At 32.6% G+C, this 21,755-nt stretch overlaps 2 protein-coding genes across 3 annotated transcripts; both read left to right on the forward strand.

Moving 5' to 3' along the window:
* Window positions 1-230: 230 nt before the first annotated feature.
* On the forward strand, window positions 231-9,868 carry LOC134726788 (uncharacterized). Its single transcript, XM_063591204.1, has 4 exons — window positions 231-511; window positions 1,056-1,272; window positions 1,610-1,795; window positions 9,186-9,868. Exons 1-4 carry the CDS (start codon window positions 331-333, stop codon window positions 9,349-9,351), a joined length of 750 nt encoding a protein of 249 aa, XP_063447274.1. The 5' UTR covers window positions 231-330; the 3' UTR covers window positions 9,352-9,868.
* Window positions 9,869-16,568: 6,700 nt separating this feature from the next.
* Window positions 16,569-20,796, forward strand: LOC134724563 (acyl carrier protein, mitochondrial-like). 2 transcript variants are annotated; one of them, XM_063587665.1, is made up of 5 exons: window positions 16,569-16,797; window positions 18,560-18,676; window positions 19,295-19,382; window positions 19,941-20,050; window positions 20,665-20,796. In XM_063587665.1, the coding sequence occupies exons 1-4, from the start codon at window positions 16,642-16,644 to the stop codon at window positions 20,030-20,032; spliced, it is 453 nt and encodes a 150-aa protein (XP_063443735.1). In that variant the 5' UTR covers window positions 16,569-16,641; the 3' UTR covers window positions 20,033-20,050; window positions 20,665-20,796. The 2 variants fall into 2 exon arrangements, with proteins under 2 accessions (XP_063443735.1, XP_063443734.1); XM_063587664.1 differs by lacking the exon at window positions 18,560-18,676 and adding an exon at window positions 18,394-18,519 and having other exon boundaries at window positions 16,587-16,797.
* The last annotated feature ends 959 nt before the right edge of the window (window positions 20,797-21,755 follow it).

Below are 21,755 nucleotides of genomic sequence, written 5' to 3' on the forward strand. Positions count from 1 at the left end.
AGGTTTCTGAATTTAACTTCGCCATTAATTCTAAATAAGTTTCTAAAACCAAATAAGTTTTTTATTACTTAAAAAGTCTCAATTTATTTAACGAGCTTTATTTTTTTTTATTATTGCCTTAAAATCTAAAGTCATATACTATTAACGCAACCGTTTGTAGCCATACTGAATGACTTTATTTACTTTTGATAAGATATATATATCAGTACTAATCTATTAGTAATCAACATACGAGAGATGTCTGTGACCTAATAGATGTTAGGGACTTTCTATACATATATAAACCAACACATATAATCAAAGAATAAGGTTATCATTTTGAAAAGGAACATGGAACATTTGCAAAAATTTGTGTCGAACAAATTTACTTTAACTTTATGTTTTGGTGGCATAAGTGCACTCACCGCCTTTACAATATTGCGAAATAAGAAGGAAAAAAATTCTCAAAAGAAAGGAAAATTATATTTTCATTCAGTTTTTCGGTCTAATAGATGTATATGGCTTCTAAGAGGTATGTATTTTCCTTTTTGTTCTATGACGTTCGGATAAAATAGTTTCTGCAATACCAAATTCCCACGAATTGTTTTGAAAAGAGTAAATAAATTATACACGATCAGATATAGCATGAGTTGTGTGTTTAGAAGTTGAGCATCAAATACAAAAAATGGATAATATGACAAGTGTTTACTATCTAATTAAAGGAAAAAGAATTTTATATTAATTTTGTTAGTCCGGTAATTGAAGGAAACGAAAATAGTTATTGTGCTTGCTTCCTTAAACAAAATCATTCAACATTTGTTTGTTTTTAGAATCAAATGCATATGCCTTCGATGACTTGAAAAATAGAACTAAATGAGTCTATTATTTTTATTATTTCTTACAAAAAATTAGAATATTTTTTCAAATCAAATACTTTCGACGACTTGATAATGAAAGGTTTTTTTTTAATTCTTATAATTTTTTTTTTATTTCAGAATCAAATACTTTCAACGTCTTGTATCTGAACTTTTTTTTAATTTTTAATTAAACAAAATTATTATATATTTTTTTTTCAGAATTAAATGCTTTAGAAGACTATGAACTGATTGATGTCGATGTTTGGGATAAAACTTCGAATGAAAGCAAGAGTTACACAGAAACAGTTCACCCACACACAACAGTACCTGCTTTACAATATGATGACTTAACTCTACTGGAATCTGGAGCTATTTGTATGCATTTGGCCGAAAAATACAACAGCTTGATACCAACAGACTTAGGAGAGCTATACAAGTATGTATTAAATACTATCCTATATTAGTTTTATTTATTTTTTCCACTGCATGAGTTCATCATGCTCGTAATCCACAATGAATCTCTATTCAATGTTATATTTCATGAATGTTAATTGAAAATTGAATATGTGCATGTCACCTTACTAAATGTAATTAAAAAATACAGGAGTAAAAATAATTAAAATTCGTTATAAGGATTTTTCGTTTTCGCTGTCTTAATCTTATTCTTAACCTATGTTTACTTACCTTATATTTCTTTTAAAACATTTTGAAATCGATCGGCTAGCTTGTGGATTCAATAAACGAGTATAATGTATATACTATTCTTTTTTCAGTATTTTGTTTTATGTCTGTGCGACATTGGATGAGGTTCAGGAAAAATTGTTTGTTCAATTTTTCTTCAACGAAAAAAATGGAACTGAGGACAAAAATGAAATTGAACATGCAACACAAAAATTTAATGCATGTGCTAAATATCTAGTAACATGTCTGCGTGAAAAGGAATATATCTGTGGTGACAAGTAAGTGTATTAAAATTAAACCATTGTGGGAACGTTAGTCTATTCATTTACCGTGGATTCTTTTTCTAGAATCAACGCTTCTTGAATCCGTCGCTGAAATGGACTTACCAAATAATATTCAATTGTTCCCACCGTGCTCATGGTTTCTTTTTTCAAGAATTAACGCTTATCCATTGTATCTATATCACTTAATCTGTCGCCTTTAAAGAAGGGATGCATATGGAACAGTTTTCCCAATTGCTTTAATTTCTTTGCCCTTTTACTTTAGTCGTCCTTTGGATATTTAAAAAAAGGTTGTGCAAAACACCGAATTTACCAAGCAATCAATTTAACACCGAAATTGCTCTCACAAACTAGTTCTCCCAAGTTAGATACCCATGCCTACATCATTTGAACAGTAGACCGTGTCTAAAATGTATCTCAATAAAGTTATTATAACTAAATATCCCCTAACTGTCGCTCTTATTTAAAACTAAAAAATATGAATAAGTAGATTATCCTTTTGATGTCGTCCGCTTCTCCTTGGGAGCTAATCTAACAGACTACAACTATAAGAGACTATCCACGCTAAATTATCACAATAGCATTCTAGTAATTCGTAAGATATTGGAAAAAGCCACACTGACCAGTGTCCACATTTTGGAAAGACATATGAACCTGTTGAGTTTAGTCTTTTTCAACCGATTTTTATAGTTCGTTCTTATGTTGTACTGTAATAACACTGTCCCAGATTAAGGGGTGGTTTGGAATCCCGCTAACATGTTTAACCCCGTCGCATTCTGTATGTATGTTTCTGTCCGAAGTCAGTAGCCTGTAATTCAGTGGTTGTCGTTTTTTTTGTGTTACATACTTGTTTTTCGTTCATTTTTTGGTGTACATTAATTAAGCCGTTAATTTCCTTTCGTAGTTGACTTTGCCGTCTGGGCTTTGTTCATTGTGACCTATAGCTGTTTTCTGTGTCATTTGGTTTCTTGTGGAGAGTTGTCTCATTGGCAATCTTATCACATTTTTTTTTTTTTTTTTTTTTTTTTTTTTTTTTTTTTAAATGTATAGGGATTAAATCGGACTGAATTGAATGACCATTGTATGAATATCGTAGTATACAATCGTTTCAACCGGTCGAATTGAATGACCGTTGTAGGGTTTATATCTTAGGGTAAAAATACTTTCAATCGGTCAACAAACTGAGCAACAATCAGACAATGTATTATATCCTTGTGTCATTTGTTTTCTTTCTGAGAACAAATACACCTGTTTTCATCACAAATATAGAACATAGATTTATTCCTAATTTTGAACTCGGGATAGGTAAATAGGTAAATGGGGCTTTGAACATTGTTAGGAACTGGTTGAAAGACAAGTTTGCACATTTACACTTTAGGAATTTTGGATCTCAATGCTCTTCAACTTCGTACTTTATTTGACTTTTTTAAAACTTTTTTGGATTCGAGCGTCACTGATGGGTCTTTTGTAGACAAACGCGCGTCTGGCGTATAAACTAAATTTAGCTCTGGTATCTATGATGAGATTAATTATTAGCATACAAAGGTCGTAAGAATTTAGTTTAAAAACAACGTTAATGTTGTGGAAAACTATATAAAATTACATTATAGGTTACCGTACGGCATTCAACAATGAACAAAGCCCATACCTCATATAGTCAGCTATAAAAGGCCCTGATACGACAATGTAAAACAATTCAAATGAGAAAACTAACGGCCTTATTTATATAAACAAATGAACGAAAAACAAATATGTAACACATAAACAAACGACAAGCTCTGAATTACAGGCTTCTGGCTTGGGACAGGCACACACATAAATAATGTGGCGGGGTTAAACATGTTAGCGGGATCAAAACCCCCCTAACCTGGGACAGTGGTATAACAGTACAACATAAGAACGAACTATAAAAATCATTTGAAAAAGGCTTAACTCATCAGATGGACAAAAATGCAAGTGGACGTGGCCGGGTAGCAGGAAATTCATTCTTAGTCCAGTCGAAACGTGAAACAATTGCTCAGATTGTGGTAAAAGCATGAAACTTTGCAGAGTGTTAGTTGAGGTCATTACTAACATTTATAGCTATGGACCCAATTCAGAAAATCAAAATGGCGGCTCTGGGCGGCCATTTTGAAATCATGTCCAAAAAGTTAATAAAAATTATTAGAAAAAATATAAAAAATATGATACTTAACTAAATATGATAAACTTTCGTATTTTTTATCACAAAGAATATAAAACTGAGGACTATTTAAGTATTTAGTGGCAATCTTGAATGGTGGCCATTTTGGAAACGTAAATTTCCAATATATTATTATTCGCTATCCTAAATTTCTTTTTGTATTAATACAACGTTTTATATGCATTTACAACTGGTTTTGCTAATCATTTATTTATGACTGTTGCTTTTCATGTGAGATATATTCACCAAGTGCTCAAATAAGGTATGCATATGTTAACAAATAAATGTATTTCAAGAAATACGTTAATTCTTTTGAATGCAGTTTAGCATGTTTAGGTACTTTTTTTACCATAAAAAAAATCGTATATACAATATGAGCACTGTATGTTGAAAAGGAAAAATACGTAGGTATCAAAATCACTGGAGCTGAAAAAATCTAACAAATAAAGTAGACTGGAAAGAATCCCGTAACGGGAAGACAGGACACGTGATGATTTACAATGCCAAGCAAATACAAAAAGAGCAGACATAGACATTTGAGCTGGTAATCAGTCATTATTTGTAAGCATACAACTGTTCCACGTTGATAAAGGCCATGTAATGTGAGAAACACAAGGCAAAAGGTACTTATCCTGTCAAAGCAAATCTTAATATATTTAGTCAGGAAAAACAAAATGAGTCACGGATTGAAAATATCAGTAGAATAACCAGCCACAGTTGTGATGAATCAACAAGAACAATGATTGCAGAGATTTCTTTCTTTCTTTGTGATGAGGTATCTGACTATCATCATGAAGCATAAAAAATTGTGATCGACAAAAGAGTAAGTGACTGTCACTTGAACTAATAACCATTGTTCGTTTAGCCAGAATCAGTGCGGAAGAGTAATGTTTCAGGAGCCGATCTCATGCTAAATGTTTGTTAAAATTGCACAAGGCACTTAGACAGAATTTGAGACACAGGAAGAAAGTAAAGAATCTGTTATCCATTGGAATGGGGCTTGCCAAAATAAAAGAAAACAGTGACGGCTCACAGTTTGGAACAGATATTGTTTTAATATTTGAAATAGATGATATGGAAAAATGGTAGAGTAAACGTTCTTAGTAAATATGAGTTGTCATGGAAGGAATGATGAATACAACATTTATGAAAAGTTGAATACTAGCTACCATAGATGATATGCAAGCACACATGAAAGGTTGCGTCTTTCTCTGCATTCTCAATAAATATGTTGGGAAAGTTCTGAAACAGGCCATGTCTTTTACAAAATATTTTAGCCGTCATGGGGAAGGCCTATTCATAGTCAAAGTAACTAGAATAGTTTGAAGAGTAAGGCTTGCTACTTTAGAAAGGTCTGCAGGGACATTCATTGTAGGCTTTCAAAATGAATCCGTTCCACAATCTTTGATACATCTTACTCTCTATCGGAGAACTGATACGTTGCAGTTGTATCCTGTCAACGACGAGTTGCACAATTGAACTATTATGGTGAGAAATGGTGAATGTTGTCTTCCACTCATCGATATTACTGGATTGTGTCTCAATGTTTGGTCATTCTGTATCATTCATACTAAGGAAACTTATGTCTGGTGAACTGATTCGTGTAAACAGCTGTTATTGAGTGTCTCTGTTAAGCTTTTCTAAGTATCAAGCATATATATATATATTTTGCCTACTATGGTGGTACCCTTTAATTATGAGGTCTGTTTCAGAGCTTCAAGAATACCTTTCTTGAAAATCAAGAGAACTAATTCATCCTACTTTATTATTTTGGAAAGCACAACTCCAAGGAAAAAAGATTTTTGGCTTTCTTTTTGTGTTTTTTATTTGCTATGTTGTCAAGTTTTATCAATCATCAAGCAGGATACTAGTGATTTGACATCTCTAGCTAAGGAAATATGTCTTGTAGTACAGGTGCACAGTCATGTCCCATTTTTGTCGATTTTTAAATATCGATGTATCATGGAGATCTTCAGATACATCACCACAGAAAAAAACATTGCAGTTGATTCAGTATCACTTTACAGTTCTAGTTACTTCTTGTTTTCTTTCAACTGGCAACTTATCTTCAACATCAGAAGTATGTTTTTCCTTTAACTGATGAAATATTTTGAGGTGTGAAATTTTTTTGACAGGATTTGTGTCGTTTGGAGTGCTTCTGCAGTTCCATAACCCTCATTCAACTGTTCAAATTGAGCGAAAGGAAAAACAATTCAAGACCCAACATCGTCGTATGCCTGCATCAGAAAGAGTGATTGCCAGCTAAAACGTCTATGTCTGTTCTGTTTGTATCTGCTTGGCATAACATGCAAAACTTCACATGTCCTCTCTTGCAGTTTCACACATTCCTTCGAGTCTAAACGCCTATTATGTTCTTCTGATATCTAGCTCCAGTGTTTTAGAATCTTCATTTTTTATCTTTTCAAACAACAACGTTCGGTCATAAATTATATCATATATACGTAATTTCTGTTTTAAAAAGTTACTTAGGCAAACGTGTAAGTAACAGTCAGAAATTCTTTTACTGATATCTTTATTTTGTTAACATGTGCATGCCTTATCTGACCATTTTATAAATATCCAATACAAATTAGTAAAAAAAAGTGTGAATGCAAACAGTGAATTAATAAGATTAGCGAATAATGTTATATTGGAAATTCATGTTTTCAAAATGGCCATCATTCAAAATGGCTACCAAAAAATCAATACATATGAAGTCCTCAGATGACAGTCCTTGTCATTTGTGATCAATATATACCGTTTGAATATATAATAACTTCCTGCAGCAAGCGCTTAAGTTATAAGTCAAAGTGAACACGGTTACTAAGGAAATGCAAATGTGTAAAGGCAGTATTAAGTTGTTCTACTCTATGTATATGTGAGGACTATGTGATAGAATATGATAGACAGAGTGTGGTTTGACAAAACATGTTCGTTTCAGTTTTGTTAGATATTGTTAACGTCAATTGAGAACATTTGAGCAGTTGATGTTCCTATAACATTAATTACTTGTATGATATGAAATTCATTATGTCTGCAATCAAGGTTTTTGAAAGTTGTTTCAAATGAAAACTATCAACAAAACGAATTATCCTGTAATCAGCCAACTATTATAAATGACAGTTATGCAAATATTTTCTTGCTTTATTTAAATTCTCCTGTTATTCTATGTTGAACAAGCGATGGCACGAAGATTGCTTCTAGAGTTATAGTTCATTTTATGATCTTCTTTGTGGTCGCGTTTTAATAATGTCGATTACTTTTGAACGTTAGAGACAATGATTCAGATTTCAACAACTATTGTTTCAAGTCTTGGGTGTGAACTTTTGAATAATAACAATAAATGTACATTGTCGGAATATATAAAGTAATTTGTACCCGTGACGAAACAGAAGAATAACTCAGGAGGGGGTATAGGTCCCCTTTTCGTCCTGTTTAAATAGCTCAAACAAATATATTCGTATATCTTCCGCATTGTTTTTTTATAATTTTCATCGAACAATGACCACCTATTTTGGCTTAAACAGATTTTTCAAGATGGCCGCCATTCAATATTGGCAATATTGATTTGTTCAACAAGACAATTGAAATCAACACTGTTATTCCATTACCCAGGTTTCATGTCAATTTCTTCTCTAATATTATTTTCATGATTTGTTTTTATTAATCTGTAGAGACCAAACGGCCGCCATTTTAAAATGGCCGCCATTTCCGCAAATTTCGACTTTCAGAGTGGGTCCATAGCTTTAAATGTTGTTCATGTCATATACTACCACTATGTCAAATTTCATGCTTTTACCACAATCTGAACAATTTTGTCAAAAATCTGCACAAATCGACTGGACTATCTAACATGGTTGGATTATAATTTAAAAAAAATGGTATGAAATATAAAAAAAGTTAAGAGCTGTACAGTCCAGTCTAGTAATACAACCAAAATTGAGATTGTGATTAGTTAGGGCTGGTGCAAATATCGATTTTGACGTATTTGGTTTACGTCGCGCAACCATATCATACATTGCTCTTTTATACATAAATACATATGCAAAAGAACTTGCCGATTTCATATTAATGTGTAGGATGTCTTCTTGAGGACAATTACCTTGTGAACATGCATACAATTGAAGTTTGTACGGTATCTTTTTGTTTTGTCTTCTTTTTGTTTTGTCTTTTTTTTTCATTTATTGCTTTTTTTATTGTATTTTTATTCAATTTGTTTATTTATTTATTCCAATTTCAGTTAAATTTACAGTATTTTTAATTTATCTGGAAGCTTTAAATGTTGGTGTCGGTCGTATTTGGTAAAGGTTTAGAATTTGTACAAAATGTACTAGTACATACTTTCGTTTTATTTTAAAGGAAATAAGAGGAAACGCTTATTTAGAGATTTGTTCTTTTAACTGATCTATCAAATGATGTGTTGACTTTAGCTTTTAGATTGTACTAGAACACACCCGTGATATCGCGGGTCCGTGACTGAATTAAGGTATATAACTATGCGCAAGCCTTATTTTAGTATAAGTATTGTCATCTGATAAAGTCATGCCGATTATAAGATACACAGGTTTTCTCTGCTTTCAAATCTTCAATGTTTCGTTTGAACCCGTCGAACTGGAACTTATCAATTATTGGTAATATTATTTTTTTGGAAAACAAAAGGTCCTGGAATGGAGTATTTTTTTATCAACAACATTGTCCTATATTATAAATAAAGATGAATTCTTTGATTCGCTGTTTTACGTCATGTATGCCCACTAACAAATTGAAAACTGTTCCTCATTTTTAGTCATGTTATCTTAGAAAGTCTTACTGATTAAAATACTACAATAGGTAGCTATTTGACAATTTAGTAGTGTCAACCCTGTGATTATGACCCGTGTATATAGCATATTAACCCTGAATACATCGTTTGTTGGTGCGCCTGACAGATGCGGAACGTACAGATTAGGTAATTGGTAACAGTTGAATATACTATTGGTATCGGTATCGGACTCGACCCGGAACTTCTTAATTATTGGCAATATTAATTACGTGGAAAACAAAAGGGCCTGGAGTGGTGTAATTTTCAATCTACACCTTTGTACTATGTTAGTGATATATAAAGTTGAATTCTTTGATTCGTCGTTTTTACGTGATGACGGCTGAAAAATTGGACTTCGTAATTTTAGTATTATAGATATATTTGCATCTTTTTTTTCTTTTTAGATTTTCAGTTGCAGACTGTGTATTGGGTTATAATATGTGGTGGGCATCAGAAATGAAAGAAGGGATTCTAATCCAGAAGTACCCAGAGTTACTGTCCTACTTAGAAAGACTGAAAAGTCGTCCAGCATTTCAACAGACATGGGCGAGTTCTAAACCTGTCGTGTAATTACTTTTGTTAACCCAATTGTACCCCAATCCAAGTTCCAGCAGACCATTTTTATCCAATCAATTTGTCATAGAAGATCATAAAGATTTTCTAGAATTTACAGGGAAAAGTGGCAAAGCAGTTGAGTGGGGATATTCTCAAAGTCGGATGGATTGTCTAAAACTTTACAGGGAAAGGTGGCAAATTACGCAGTTGAGTAGGGGGGGTTCTCAAAGTCGGGCGAAGTAGTACATTTCGCATTCCGTATTTGTAAGCCAAACAATTTCGGCTTTAAGAATCTCTTCGATTGCAATTGTATTTCAACAACCGTTTTCGCTCTCCTTAATCTTTTAGACAGTTCATTCAATATTAAAGAGAATTGGCAAGTGAGGATGGTCTACTGGAATACTAGATGAAAAAATAAAACCGGTGAAACTGAATTTCGAACATGCTTTTAAATAACATTGATCTTTGTCTTGTTAAATATATTTAAATAACTTATTCTCATGTGTAAGTGTTGGTCATATGCGTGACATCGTTGTGGTTTTTTTGTGTGTCTTTAAGTGTTATTATATTGTGTATTTTATTATTTTACAAACTTTATATAGTATGTAGCTCATTATTATTGGAATTGCAATAAAACTTATTTGTTTTTGATTTATAAAAGACTTTTAAGATAATCCTGAAAACACCGTAAAATATAGTCATGATAGTGTTCAACCTCGCTATCAAAATCGTAGAATTTGATGAGACTGTCGTACAAGTGAGAGGTTTAGCTAGCCGTAAAACCAGGTTCAATCCATCATTTTCTACATTTGAAAATGCCTGTACCAAGTCAGGAATAAGACAGATATTACCTATTTGTTTGATGCGTTTTGTCATTTGATTTTGCCATGTGATTAGGGACTTTCTGATTGAATTTTTTCTCGGAGTTCAGTATTTTAGTGATTTTACTTTTTCCAATTAATATGATTAGGATTGTTCAAGATTTCTTGTACCCCCTTCACTGTCTTCAAATAAACTCTTGTTTTGTTAGGTTTTTTTTTATATATGTCTCAAAGTGTGTTATGGATATTACACAAAAAGACAGAATGTAGAAAGTACAATATAGTTCCGCCTCTTGCTAATCTGTACAAAAGACCGAGGGTGACATATGTTTGTAAACATTTCTTAATCCCAAGTTGACATTTTTAATTCCTTATCACAAGTCAGTAGTTGCTCTTATGTATTATAATAGTCAATTTATGATTTATGTAATTCTTAAACACATTTTTGTTTAAGAAAACGCTCTTTCTTCTCTTTTTTGTATTATGATCCATAAAACCTCTACAGTTTTCGTCAATGAGACAGTTATTCAACAACAAAAAACAGCAAAAGGCATCTTCGGGTCAACATTCGGACTTCGACAGCAGCCAATCTCTGTTCAATATGTTATTGTCTTAATCGCATTCCATCGATAGAAAGTTAATAAATCTATATCAGAGGCTATCATAGATGAGGATGTGGATATGGAGGAGGAGGGGATGGGAGTGTCCTTTTCTTATGTGATCTTTCATTTAAGGAATATCCGTTTCACAGCTGATAGCGGATATGTTACAAACGACGTTACTAAAATCCCATCCCCGTTTTGCCGAATACGACCTACCAAAATTAGACCTAATTATCGAGTTTGTTCTAACATGAACAATACGGGTGCCACATGTGGAGCAGGATTAGCTTACCATTCCAGAGCACCTGCCATCTTCTTCGTTTTTTTGTGGGGTTCGTGTTGCTCAGTCTTCAGTTTTCTATGTTATTTTTTTGTTCTATTGTTTATCTGTTTGTCATGTTTGTCTTTTTCTTTTTATCCATGACGTTGTCAGTTTGTTATCAGCTTATGAGCTTGAATGATTAAAATTGAGAATGGAAATGGGGAATGTGTCAAAGAGACAACAACCCGACCAAATAAAAAACAACAGCAGAAGGTCACCCACAGGATTTCAATGTAGCGAGAAATTCCCGCATCCGGAGGCGTCCTTCAGCTGGCCCCTAAACAAATATATACTAGTTCAGTGATAATGAACGCCATACTAATTTCCAAATTGTACACAAGAAACTAATATAAAAATAATACAAGACTAACAAAGGCCAGAGGCTCCTGACTTGGGACAGGCGCAAAAATGCGGCGGGGTTAAACATGTTTGTGAGATCTCAACCCTCCCCCTATACCTCTAACCAATGTAGAAAAATAAACGCATAACAATACGCACATTAAAATTCAGTTCAAGAAAAGTCCGAGTCTGATGTCAGAAGATGTAACCAAAGAAAATAAACAAAATGACAATAATACATAAATAACAACAGACCACTAGCAGTTAACTGACATGCCAGCTCCAGACTTCAATTAAACTGACTGAAAGATTATGATTTCATCATATGAACATCAGGCACAATCCTTCCCGTTAGGGGTTTAGTATCATACCATCATAACATATATGAGAAGAACATAACCCGTGTCATGCCAACAACTGTTTTTAGAATAAATGTCTTTAGTTCCGACGCAAAGACCGTATCAGTGACTCAATATTAACGCCAAAATATGCAATCTTTAATGACTTGACAACAGTATCGTAATTATATCCCTTCTTAATCAGTCTATTTAAAGGTTTTGTAAGTTTCTGAGGTGAATACTGACACATTTGTGCTTTATAAAGAGTATTTCCATAAAAAATTGGATGTGAAACACCTGACCGTATAAAAAGTCTGCATGTTGAGCTATATTTACGAATGATGTCTTTATACCGATGATAAAATTAAGTAAAAGTTTTGACTAGTTTGTGATATCGAAACCCCTGGTGTAATAATTTTTCAGTAATACATAAATTTCTCTCATTAAAATCTAAAACATTGTTACAAACACGAGCGAATCGTACAAGTTGAGATATATAAACACCGTAAGATGGTGACAAGGGAACGTCACCATCTAAAAACGGATAATTAACGATAGGAAATGAAAAATCATCCCTTTTATCATAAATTTTAGTATTCAGCTTTCCGTTAGTGATATAGATATCAAGATCGAGAAAAGGGCAGTGGTCATTATTAGTATTAGCTTTATTTAAAGTAAGTTCAGCAGGATAAATTTCATTTATATACATACTGAAGTCGTCATTATTGAGAGCCAAAATATCATCCAAATATCTAAAAGTATTATTAAATTTGTTTATCAGATGTTGTTTTGATGGGTCTTTGCTTATTTTTGTCATAAATTGTAACTCATAACAATACAAAAAGAGGTCCGCAATAAGTGGTGCACAGTTAGTCCCCATTGGAATTCCGATAATCTGACGATATACGGAATCCCCAAAGCGAACAAAAATGTTATCTAGTAAAAATTCAAGGGCATATATAGTATCAAAGCATGTCCAATTAACATAGTTTTTTTGTTTATTGCTACTAAAAAATGACCTAAAAGAGTTTGAACATATATATTCACATTCTGATTTTTTGAATGCCCATTTAATTAGGTGTGTGATTTTTTTCTTAATGAGAATGTGAGGCAATGTGGTATACAGGGTAGAAAAATCAAAACTTTGAACAGATTCAAAATCACCAATATGAGCATGCATTTATCAATTAAGTACTTCCAACGAGTTCTTGACACTCCAAAAGTAATTTATTCCACTATTTTCGAAGGCCTTATTTGAACAATTTATTATAAGGTTTTTAATTGTACCAAGTGTGCTGGTAAGAAGAATAGACAATTTAGTAGTTGAACAATGGCTTGAAGACGAAATAAATCTATATTTGTAAGGGGTTTTGTGTAGCTTCGGAAGCCAATACATAGTTGGGACTTTCATTGTATTTGGCTCTGCTTGTAAAGCGGTGGCTAAAAGTTTATGTTTGTTACAGATTTCGTTTTCTGAAAATGAAGTCAGTTGGAATGTCGGTGAATTGGTGATTTCCTTTTTCAGAACCTCAATGTAAAATTTACGTCAAACAATAATAATATTATTAGCAGCTTTATCGGCCGGGACAAAAACAAATTCATTGGCTAGTTCTTTTAGTTTATGTTTGATACGAGAAATAGGTTTATTGTGGTTATTGTTAATAGTAAAATGTTCTTTAAAATGTTGAATACGTATATCAACTATCTTCATTACTGAATTAAAAAAAGAGTCCAAAGATTTTTTGTCAGCTTTTTCCCGTTTTATCAATTTCATACAGTAAGTATGGAGTGAGTCGTGGATGATATTACGACACTCATTCCAATTAATAATTGACGGGGGACGATATTTAGGTCCTTTACTGAGGAATGATTTTTACTCTCGGTCTTGAACGATGTTAAGATCTCCTGTTATAACATGGGAAATGGGTCCATAAATATATGCGGAATTGCTGCAATTACACGAAGTAGGTGTATTTTCACTGATATTAACATCTTTACACAATTGACTATAATTAAACACAAATTTCCGGGTAGATTTCTTGTAAATATAACAAATAAGAGGTAGCTCAGTATTGTCAAAATAACCAGGAATTTGTTCTTTAACAGAATGGTCGTTAAATATACCGGCAATATTTACAAAATCAAAGCCTTTATTGACATACTTAATTTTAATAAAATGTTTTTTATGATCTTCAGGGCGATCAATTTTGGGAAATAATTTAGAATAACAATATGCCATAATAATTTGAACAATTTCATACTTAGGACTGCTATATGAAATTGTGTTGCAATCCTCCAAAATTTTATTTAACTTATTAACCGGTAACGAACAGAGTTTTGTTAACAGATAATGTCTGCCGTTGTTTTTTGAAATAGAAATTAGGTCCGAAATATTGGTATGATTGGCCCGAAATTTTCTTTGATTGCGATTTGTTCTACGACCGTGAGAACGGTTTTTACGAACAGTTTTAGAAACTATATCCAAAATGTTAACGGAATTGGTTCTAGATATATTACCAATTCCCATGATATTATCATTTAGACCGAGAGGGTAAACTGCCTGTATTTTTTTTTTTTTTTTTTTTTTTTAAGTTTATTTATTCGGATTAGTTTATTCATTGTTCTCTTACATTTTAAAAATAGAATTCACAAGCGCTAAAGAATAGATTGGATTGTTGTTTTATAGCAATTAAAAGTATTGGAAAGGTAAAGTGTCACCTGTATATGGTGCATAATATTACTTTCAAACTATGTTCCTTATATTGTGTGTCACACAGAGTCAAATCAAATAAGATAATAAAGATACATTCATACTCATCAATCGAAAACAAATACAATGACATCATGGCCAAAAAAAATACAAAACGATCAAAGTCACAAACAACAGTATAAACAATACAAAATAGACTTTGAAATACTTTTTAGTAGATACCAAAGGGACATTCAAACTCATAAGTCGGTAATAAACTGACAACGCCATGGCTTAAATGAAAAAGACAAATTGATCCCGAACAAAAATCGGGGGTGATCTCATGTGCTCCGGAAGGATAAGCAGATCCTGCCCCACAACTTCACAAGAGACACCTGTCGTGTTACTCTTGCAAAAAATCGCTGATAAGTCATATCAAGTGATTATAGCCATCATAGTGGAATGGTAGTTGACTCTTTATATATGTATATAATACTTTGACATCACCAAATTCATATACGATCGGTCAAGTAAATGTCCTAATCCTGAAACTTGGCCGAATGTAAATATTTGCAATAAAAACACGTTTTTCAGGACAGACAAAAATATTACAATTATAAACAATACAGACATTGGAAAAAAGAAAAAAATGTATAGTAGTCTTTTAATATTGGCTTATAGCAAATACATGGATACTGTACACTTTCTTAGATTCTTCTAGCTCTCATCTCTTGGGATAGGCGCAAAAATGCGGCGGGGTTAAACTTTTTTTAATCTCATCAGTCCGACTATCCCTATTGCCAATTAATAATATATTTTTATTACTTTTTGAAATTATTATTTAGATAATAAAATATAAGTTTTATATCCAATGGGCTGTTAAATCTGGCACACCATTTTATATACATTATGTAACACATACAAAACCTGATATACAAAGGGAGATAACTCAATATTTGCTTCAATTAAAATTGTTTTACTACATAGATAAATATAAAAACAAGGAAATGTCACTGGTATATATAATTGGCACAGAGAAAACTATCCGTCAGGGTACAATCACAAATTGTGTCGATGCATACTAAATAGTTTTATCTTTCGCTTTGTGCGTTATCCTAGCTCTGCGTTGTATTGTATTCAGTAAACAAAATAAGGATTACTATATGATCCATTATTATCTTTGATATACATAACTGTTTTGAAATTGGTACATCTAAGTTGTCTTGGCAACGCACGTGTTTTAAACATTATATTAGAGTTTCGACTTTTGCTTTTAACGATTGATAAGAAAAGAAAAATTGCTGTCATATAGAAAACTATTCAAAAGTAAAAAAAAACCTCTGACTTGATAGTTATCAAAAGTACCAGGGTACCAGAATTATAATTTAATACGCCAGACGCGCGTTTCGTCTACATAAGACTCATCAGTGACGCTCAGATCAAAATAGTTATAAATCCAAACAAAAAAAGTACAAAGTTGAAGAGGATTGAGGACCCAAAAGTGGTACCTTGTCAAATGCTTTTGCAAAGTCTAGCAGGATGATGTCTACTTGGCCGCTGCTTTTTTATTTTGCAATTCAATGTCATTGATGGTTAGGATGAGTTAGGAGTGGGTCTCATTGGAGTCTAAGCGTGACGCGGGATTGCCGATTTTTGTAAGCGTGACACGTGAAACTCTAATTATTGTGTCGTGAAAACGGGAAATGAGGTCTTGCGGGACCCGCGAAATGACAAAAAAATGAGAATTGCTTACTTACATAGTGTAAGCGGGATACGGGAATCTGACAAAACAGTAAGCGGGACCCGGGATCGGAACCCCCCAATGAGACCCCCTTAGGATTCGCCTGATCGTCTTTTGCGGAATCCGTGTTGTGCATCAGTAATAGTATTATATTTTTGTCTGATATATTGTCTTAACTTGACTGATATTTTGTCTTTACTTTCTGACTAATCATTATCAAATTCTCATTAGAAATAAATCATTTTTACAAAAAAAAATATATGTTGGAAGAAATCAATATTCGATTTTATAACTGGAAATGTCATCAACGATCTTAATCATTTTATTTTAATTACGTTATTGTGCGTTTTAAACTTTAAATTTAGTACGGTTATCAACTACCTCTTTTCCGGAAATTACACAAACCTGCACCATCTATGTTTTCCCATTTATATAAGGTGAAGGTCACTAAAAATGGCAACTGTTGTCAGGAACGTGCGAGCTCTGTTTAAATTTCACCCAACAGTTCTTAGACGATCGCTTTGTAGATTTAGTGCAGTGTCATATGTACACAATAGACATCAAACAAATGAACTATGTTGCTTGAATTCACACAAACTTCTATCCAAGGTAGATATCTGAGTTTTCGGCCTCCACTTTTTTGAAGGACACAAGCATGATTTGTAGAAAAATCATGTGTTTTCATGGTTTTTCAGTACTTCGGCTAAATATTATTGTTTTTTTTTGCACAAAAAATATTCTGCAAATAACCTGTAAAAACGCCAACAAAAGACCATTTCATTATCATAGTTTGCAAATGTGAATAAAGATATAATCAAATAATCTTTTAAACATGTTCAAAAGTAGTCCGAGATTACTCTGACGTCCGACGGCTGTTTAGCCAGACAAGCTGGGGCCGTGGGACGTCAGAGCTTGTCCCATATCAAAAAGTGGATATTTGCCCACCCAAAATAGATGCGCTACTTCCTCGCTTCTGGAGCCGACTGAGGGCCTTGGAATTATATGTTTGGCACCATCAATAAATAAAAAAGGTTTATTTGTAAACAAGGTGTCAGGTGTATTTGGTTTAAATCATACCACTACTTCAGAATGAATATAGGTCCATGAATAGGAGAACCTAGTGGTATAAGAAGAAACTAGATTTAATGATTGACACATGATAGTGACAATGAGTCAGAGAGCTCAGTCTTGCAAATAAGCCTTCAGTCTGAAATTATAAAATGAATTTTGATGTGGTATTCATATAACATAACAAAATGCTCCCTTTATAAATCTTTATTAGGTACAATCAAAGGGCAAGTGTTATTATTGCATATACCATGTTTAATCAATATGGAGGATTTTCAATTATAAATTGTGTACAATTTGGAAATTAGTATGGCGTTCATTATCACTGAACCAGTATATATTTTTTAAGGGGCCAGCTGAAGGACGCCTCTGGGTGCGGGAATTTCTCGCTACATTGAAGACCTGTTGGTGACCTTCTGCTGTTGTTTTTTTATTTGGTCGAGTTGTTGTCTCTTTGACACATTCCCCATTTCCATTCTCAATTTTAGAATTGTCAGTTTTTCGAAGGTCTTAGTTTTCTTCTGGCACTCAAGCTTCCTCCACAATTAAATTTAAAAACTAGTTATCACGAAATAGCCCAAAAGTGGTGTTAGAACACAAATATCAAATCCTGCTACATGGTACATTTGTACAACAACCATTGGCATTGCATTATAACGTCAGTGTTATTTTTTTCTCATTTCAAAATTATCGACAATGCAACATAAAAATGTCCAGGATATATCTTGAACTTACAATATGTTGGGAAAAGGTCTAAATACTAAAAAATCAAGGTTCTGAAAACCATTTTTAAGCATGATAAACATATACCACCCTTTGTGTATTCAAATTGATATTACATGATCATCATTAAATACATGGGTTATCTTATAGGATGTTAAAAAAAGTTATATATTTATTAAATTAATAACCAGACATGCTAAGTTCAAAGGTGATTACATCAGAAAAAAACTTGTATCCTTGATTACATCATTGGCTAATCGAAGACAAAAAATACAATCAGTAGGATTTAATGAACATGATGAATAGAGAAAAATGGTCTACTTGGTGAAAATTACAGAAATGAAGTCCACCATTTGAACCCTCTTGCATTATCATAATAATAAGTACAAGATAACAAATATTTTTCTGCTTCAGATTTCACCTTCCATTTTGAACTCTGGAGTGCGATTTTATGGAAAAGCAAAATCGCTGCAACCAGAAGAAATTACAGAACGTGTCATGAAAGTGTTGAAAGCTTATGACAAAATAACAGCAGAAAAGGTATATATGATATTATACAAATAATTCTCTTTATTTCCAGACACCAAATTTAAACCTAACACGAGCATATGGTGCAGCTGTTCCAATGACCTTTGATGCTATTACACAGAGGGTCATGCTTGTTCTAAGGTTGTATGACAAAATCAACCCAGAAAAGGTAAGAAAACGACTTGTAATATTCTGATCCACTTAACTTTTGTAAAATTTACCATGTTAATAAAGTTTGTCCTTTTCACAAACAAATTACTACCAAGTCCTGATTGCAATCAACTAAATCATTGTAAATCGCAAATTATAAACAGAACATTCTAGATTAACACTTGACAGCGCCTCCCTGTGTGGTATTTGATGTTCTCAGATCTGTTCTCGTAATTAATACGTCATGCATTTCAACTGGAGTTATTATACAACCATTGCTACATTTTGTACATATATGCTACTGAGTGAGTGCCATTACCATCTTTACTACTCACAACTCCTCTTGAAACTTTTCACAGAACACATACACTGTTTGGGTAGCTGAGACCTTGTACCTCCTACAATTTCCAAATAACTTCCTCTGTCACATTATAATATTACATTAAATTTAAAATTACTATGTTTCATCATCTTCCACGGAACATAAGAAATTACATTTCTTATGAGTAAAAAGCAATGAATCGATAAGTGAAAACCATCTTTATTTAACTCCCATGTTAGAGGAATTTTTGAGGTTTTTGGGTGCTAGCTGCGTCCTTCTTTAGATAGAATATAATTTTTAATATATGTCTTTCAGCTTACTGAGGAGTCTCATTTTATGAATGATATGGGATTAGACAGCTTAGATCAAGTGGAAATAATTATGGCCATTGAAGATGAGTTTTGTAAGTACACAGATTAGTAAATAAGTTGATGTTATATATACCATATCTACAGGTATTAGTTTAGTTTCCATAAATACAAATTTGTATTTGAGTTGTTAAGAAATGCCAATGAGATAACTATCCACCAAAGAACAAAGATCAAAATGGTGAACAAGTACAGCTCACTGTGACTACATAAACAATGAGTAAAACCCAAATTGTATAGTAGATAGTTATAAAAGGCATGTGATGGTAAACCAAACAATACATGGGTGACATCAAAGGAGAAAACTAACAACCTCATTTATACTTATTAACAGTAACAGTAAACGAAAAATTCTTAAGGCAGCTAAAGACAACAGTAAATTACTGACATGAGTGACATCTGGTTTGGGACCTGTACATTACAAATGTGGAAGGGTTGAATCAGTTTTAGGTGTGCTTCTTGTCCCCTTACACTGGACCAAGTATAGTTTTGACTAATGTGCCATAAAATGATGACTAGACTGGTTATTTAAGTCTTAAAAGCTCTTTGGAAAAGAACAAGTTAAATTTTGTTGACTCTTTGTTATATTTTAGCTTTTGAAATACCTGATTCTGATGCTGACAGATTGATGAAACCAAGAGATATTGTTCAGTATATATGTGATAAAGAAGACGTAATAGAATGATGTTATATTCAGATATAGGTAAGAAAAGGTATATTAAATACAAATATAGGTAAGAAAGGTCAAATTAAATATAGGTCAGAAAGGTCATACAAAGGTAAGAAAGGTTCCTCATTCTTTTTCGTCCTAAATATTATGAAACATAAAGAATTTCATTCATTTTCATTGAAAATTAAAAAAAGATAGAAAGAAACATTTGCAAGGTTTACATGCTAGTTTAAGGTAGAAATTATAAGAATTTGAATGCCTCTATTAATGTCATGCAGGTAAGAATTCATTATGATAAACCACAGCTTTGTGGATATTGGTCCTTTCAATTCTATGTAAAAGACTTCTGTAGAGATAAAAGAATAAAACGTATTTTCACAGCGTTTTACAAATATTACAACTCAATTTCAGTTCAAATCTTTGTTGCCATTACACCATATATTTATAGCATGTGACACAGCATAACAAAATGAAAATAAACAATATAAACAAGCAGTATACAAATCCCAGACAGATCATTAAAAGTTCACTCTGTAAAACTGATTTACTGATAATAGTTAGATAGACATTATTTTGATCAATTAAACAAATGTGAGTTATGAATATTCAAATTCAGTGTAATGTAAAAAAATGTTTATCTTTTGCAGATAGAAAGAGAAGGAATATATTTGAAGACAAGAACAAACATTACGACTTTAAGCATTGTGTTACATCAATTATGTTCCAATTCAGTGTGTGAAATTGTCAATATTTGTTTATTCAGTAAATTTTACAATATGGTTTCTTTTATTTCTATTTTATTGAGCCCTCACAGATTGCAGTAAATTAAAATATCTCCTTAATCTGCTCATTAATTGTTTTTCTAATACAGGAGATACCAAGACGTCACTTATTACTAATCCTAAAGCATTTGACAGCTGTACGACAATATTTGCCTTTTATGTCAATTCGTATTGCTCACACATTGTTGTCATTATAATAGAATTCTGTGTGACTGTCATACAAGTGAGAGGTTAAGCTAGCAATAATATGAGGCAGGCATAACCTGTGAATGGGGACGAAGTCTGTATGTATTATTTTCTTAATTCAATCATGTTAGTACAATGAAAAATTCGGGAAATTTTCCCAGATTTTTTTTTTTTTTTTTTTCATTGATTTTTCTACCGTAATTGGGGACTTCGTCCCCATATAACCAGATTAAATCCACCATTTTCCACATTTATAGGGAAATGTCTGTACCAAGTCAAAAATATGACAGTTGATTTTTTTTCACTAGAATTGTTTGAGCTTTTGATTTTGCCATTGTCAACAGTTGTATAAAAGACTGTTTCCTTGGAGTTCAATATTTTGTTACTTTACTTTTATATATTCTCCCAACATAGTTACCTCATTGTTCAAGATATAAGGCTTCTAATAATATCATAGAAGATGTGGTTTGATTGCCTCCTAGACAACTATACAGACTTCCATAATGAGAAAAACTCATACCTTTATGTCAGCCATGAAAGGCCCTGGTATGAAAAATTGTGAAACAATTCTAACTAGGATAATAACTGATTAATTTAAAACAAACAAAACAATTAAGACACATAAACTAAAGAAATCCGCTGTACTACAGAGTCCTCATGTGGAAAACTCGCATATAGAATGTGGTGGAGTTAAACATGTTTTTTTTAGTGTGTAACGGCACATCATACAAACAAACTATAAAAATCAGTTACTATAGGATTAGCTCAAA

The sequence above is a fragment of the Mytilus trossulus genome, chromosome 7 (genome assembly GCF_036588685.1).
Source record: "Mytilus trossulus isolate FHL-02 chromosome 7, PNRI_Mtr1.1.1.hap1, whole genome shotgun sequence".
Taxonomy (NCBI): domain Eukaryota; kingdom Metazoa; phylum Mollusca; class Bivalvia; order Mytilida; family Mytilidae; genus Mytilus; species Mytilus trossulus.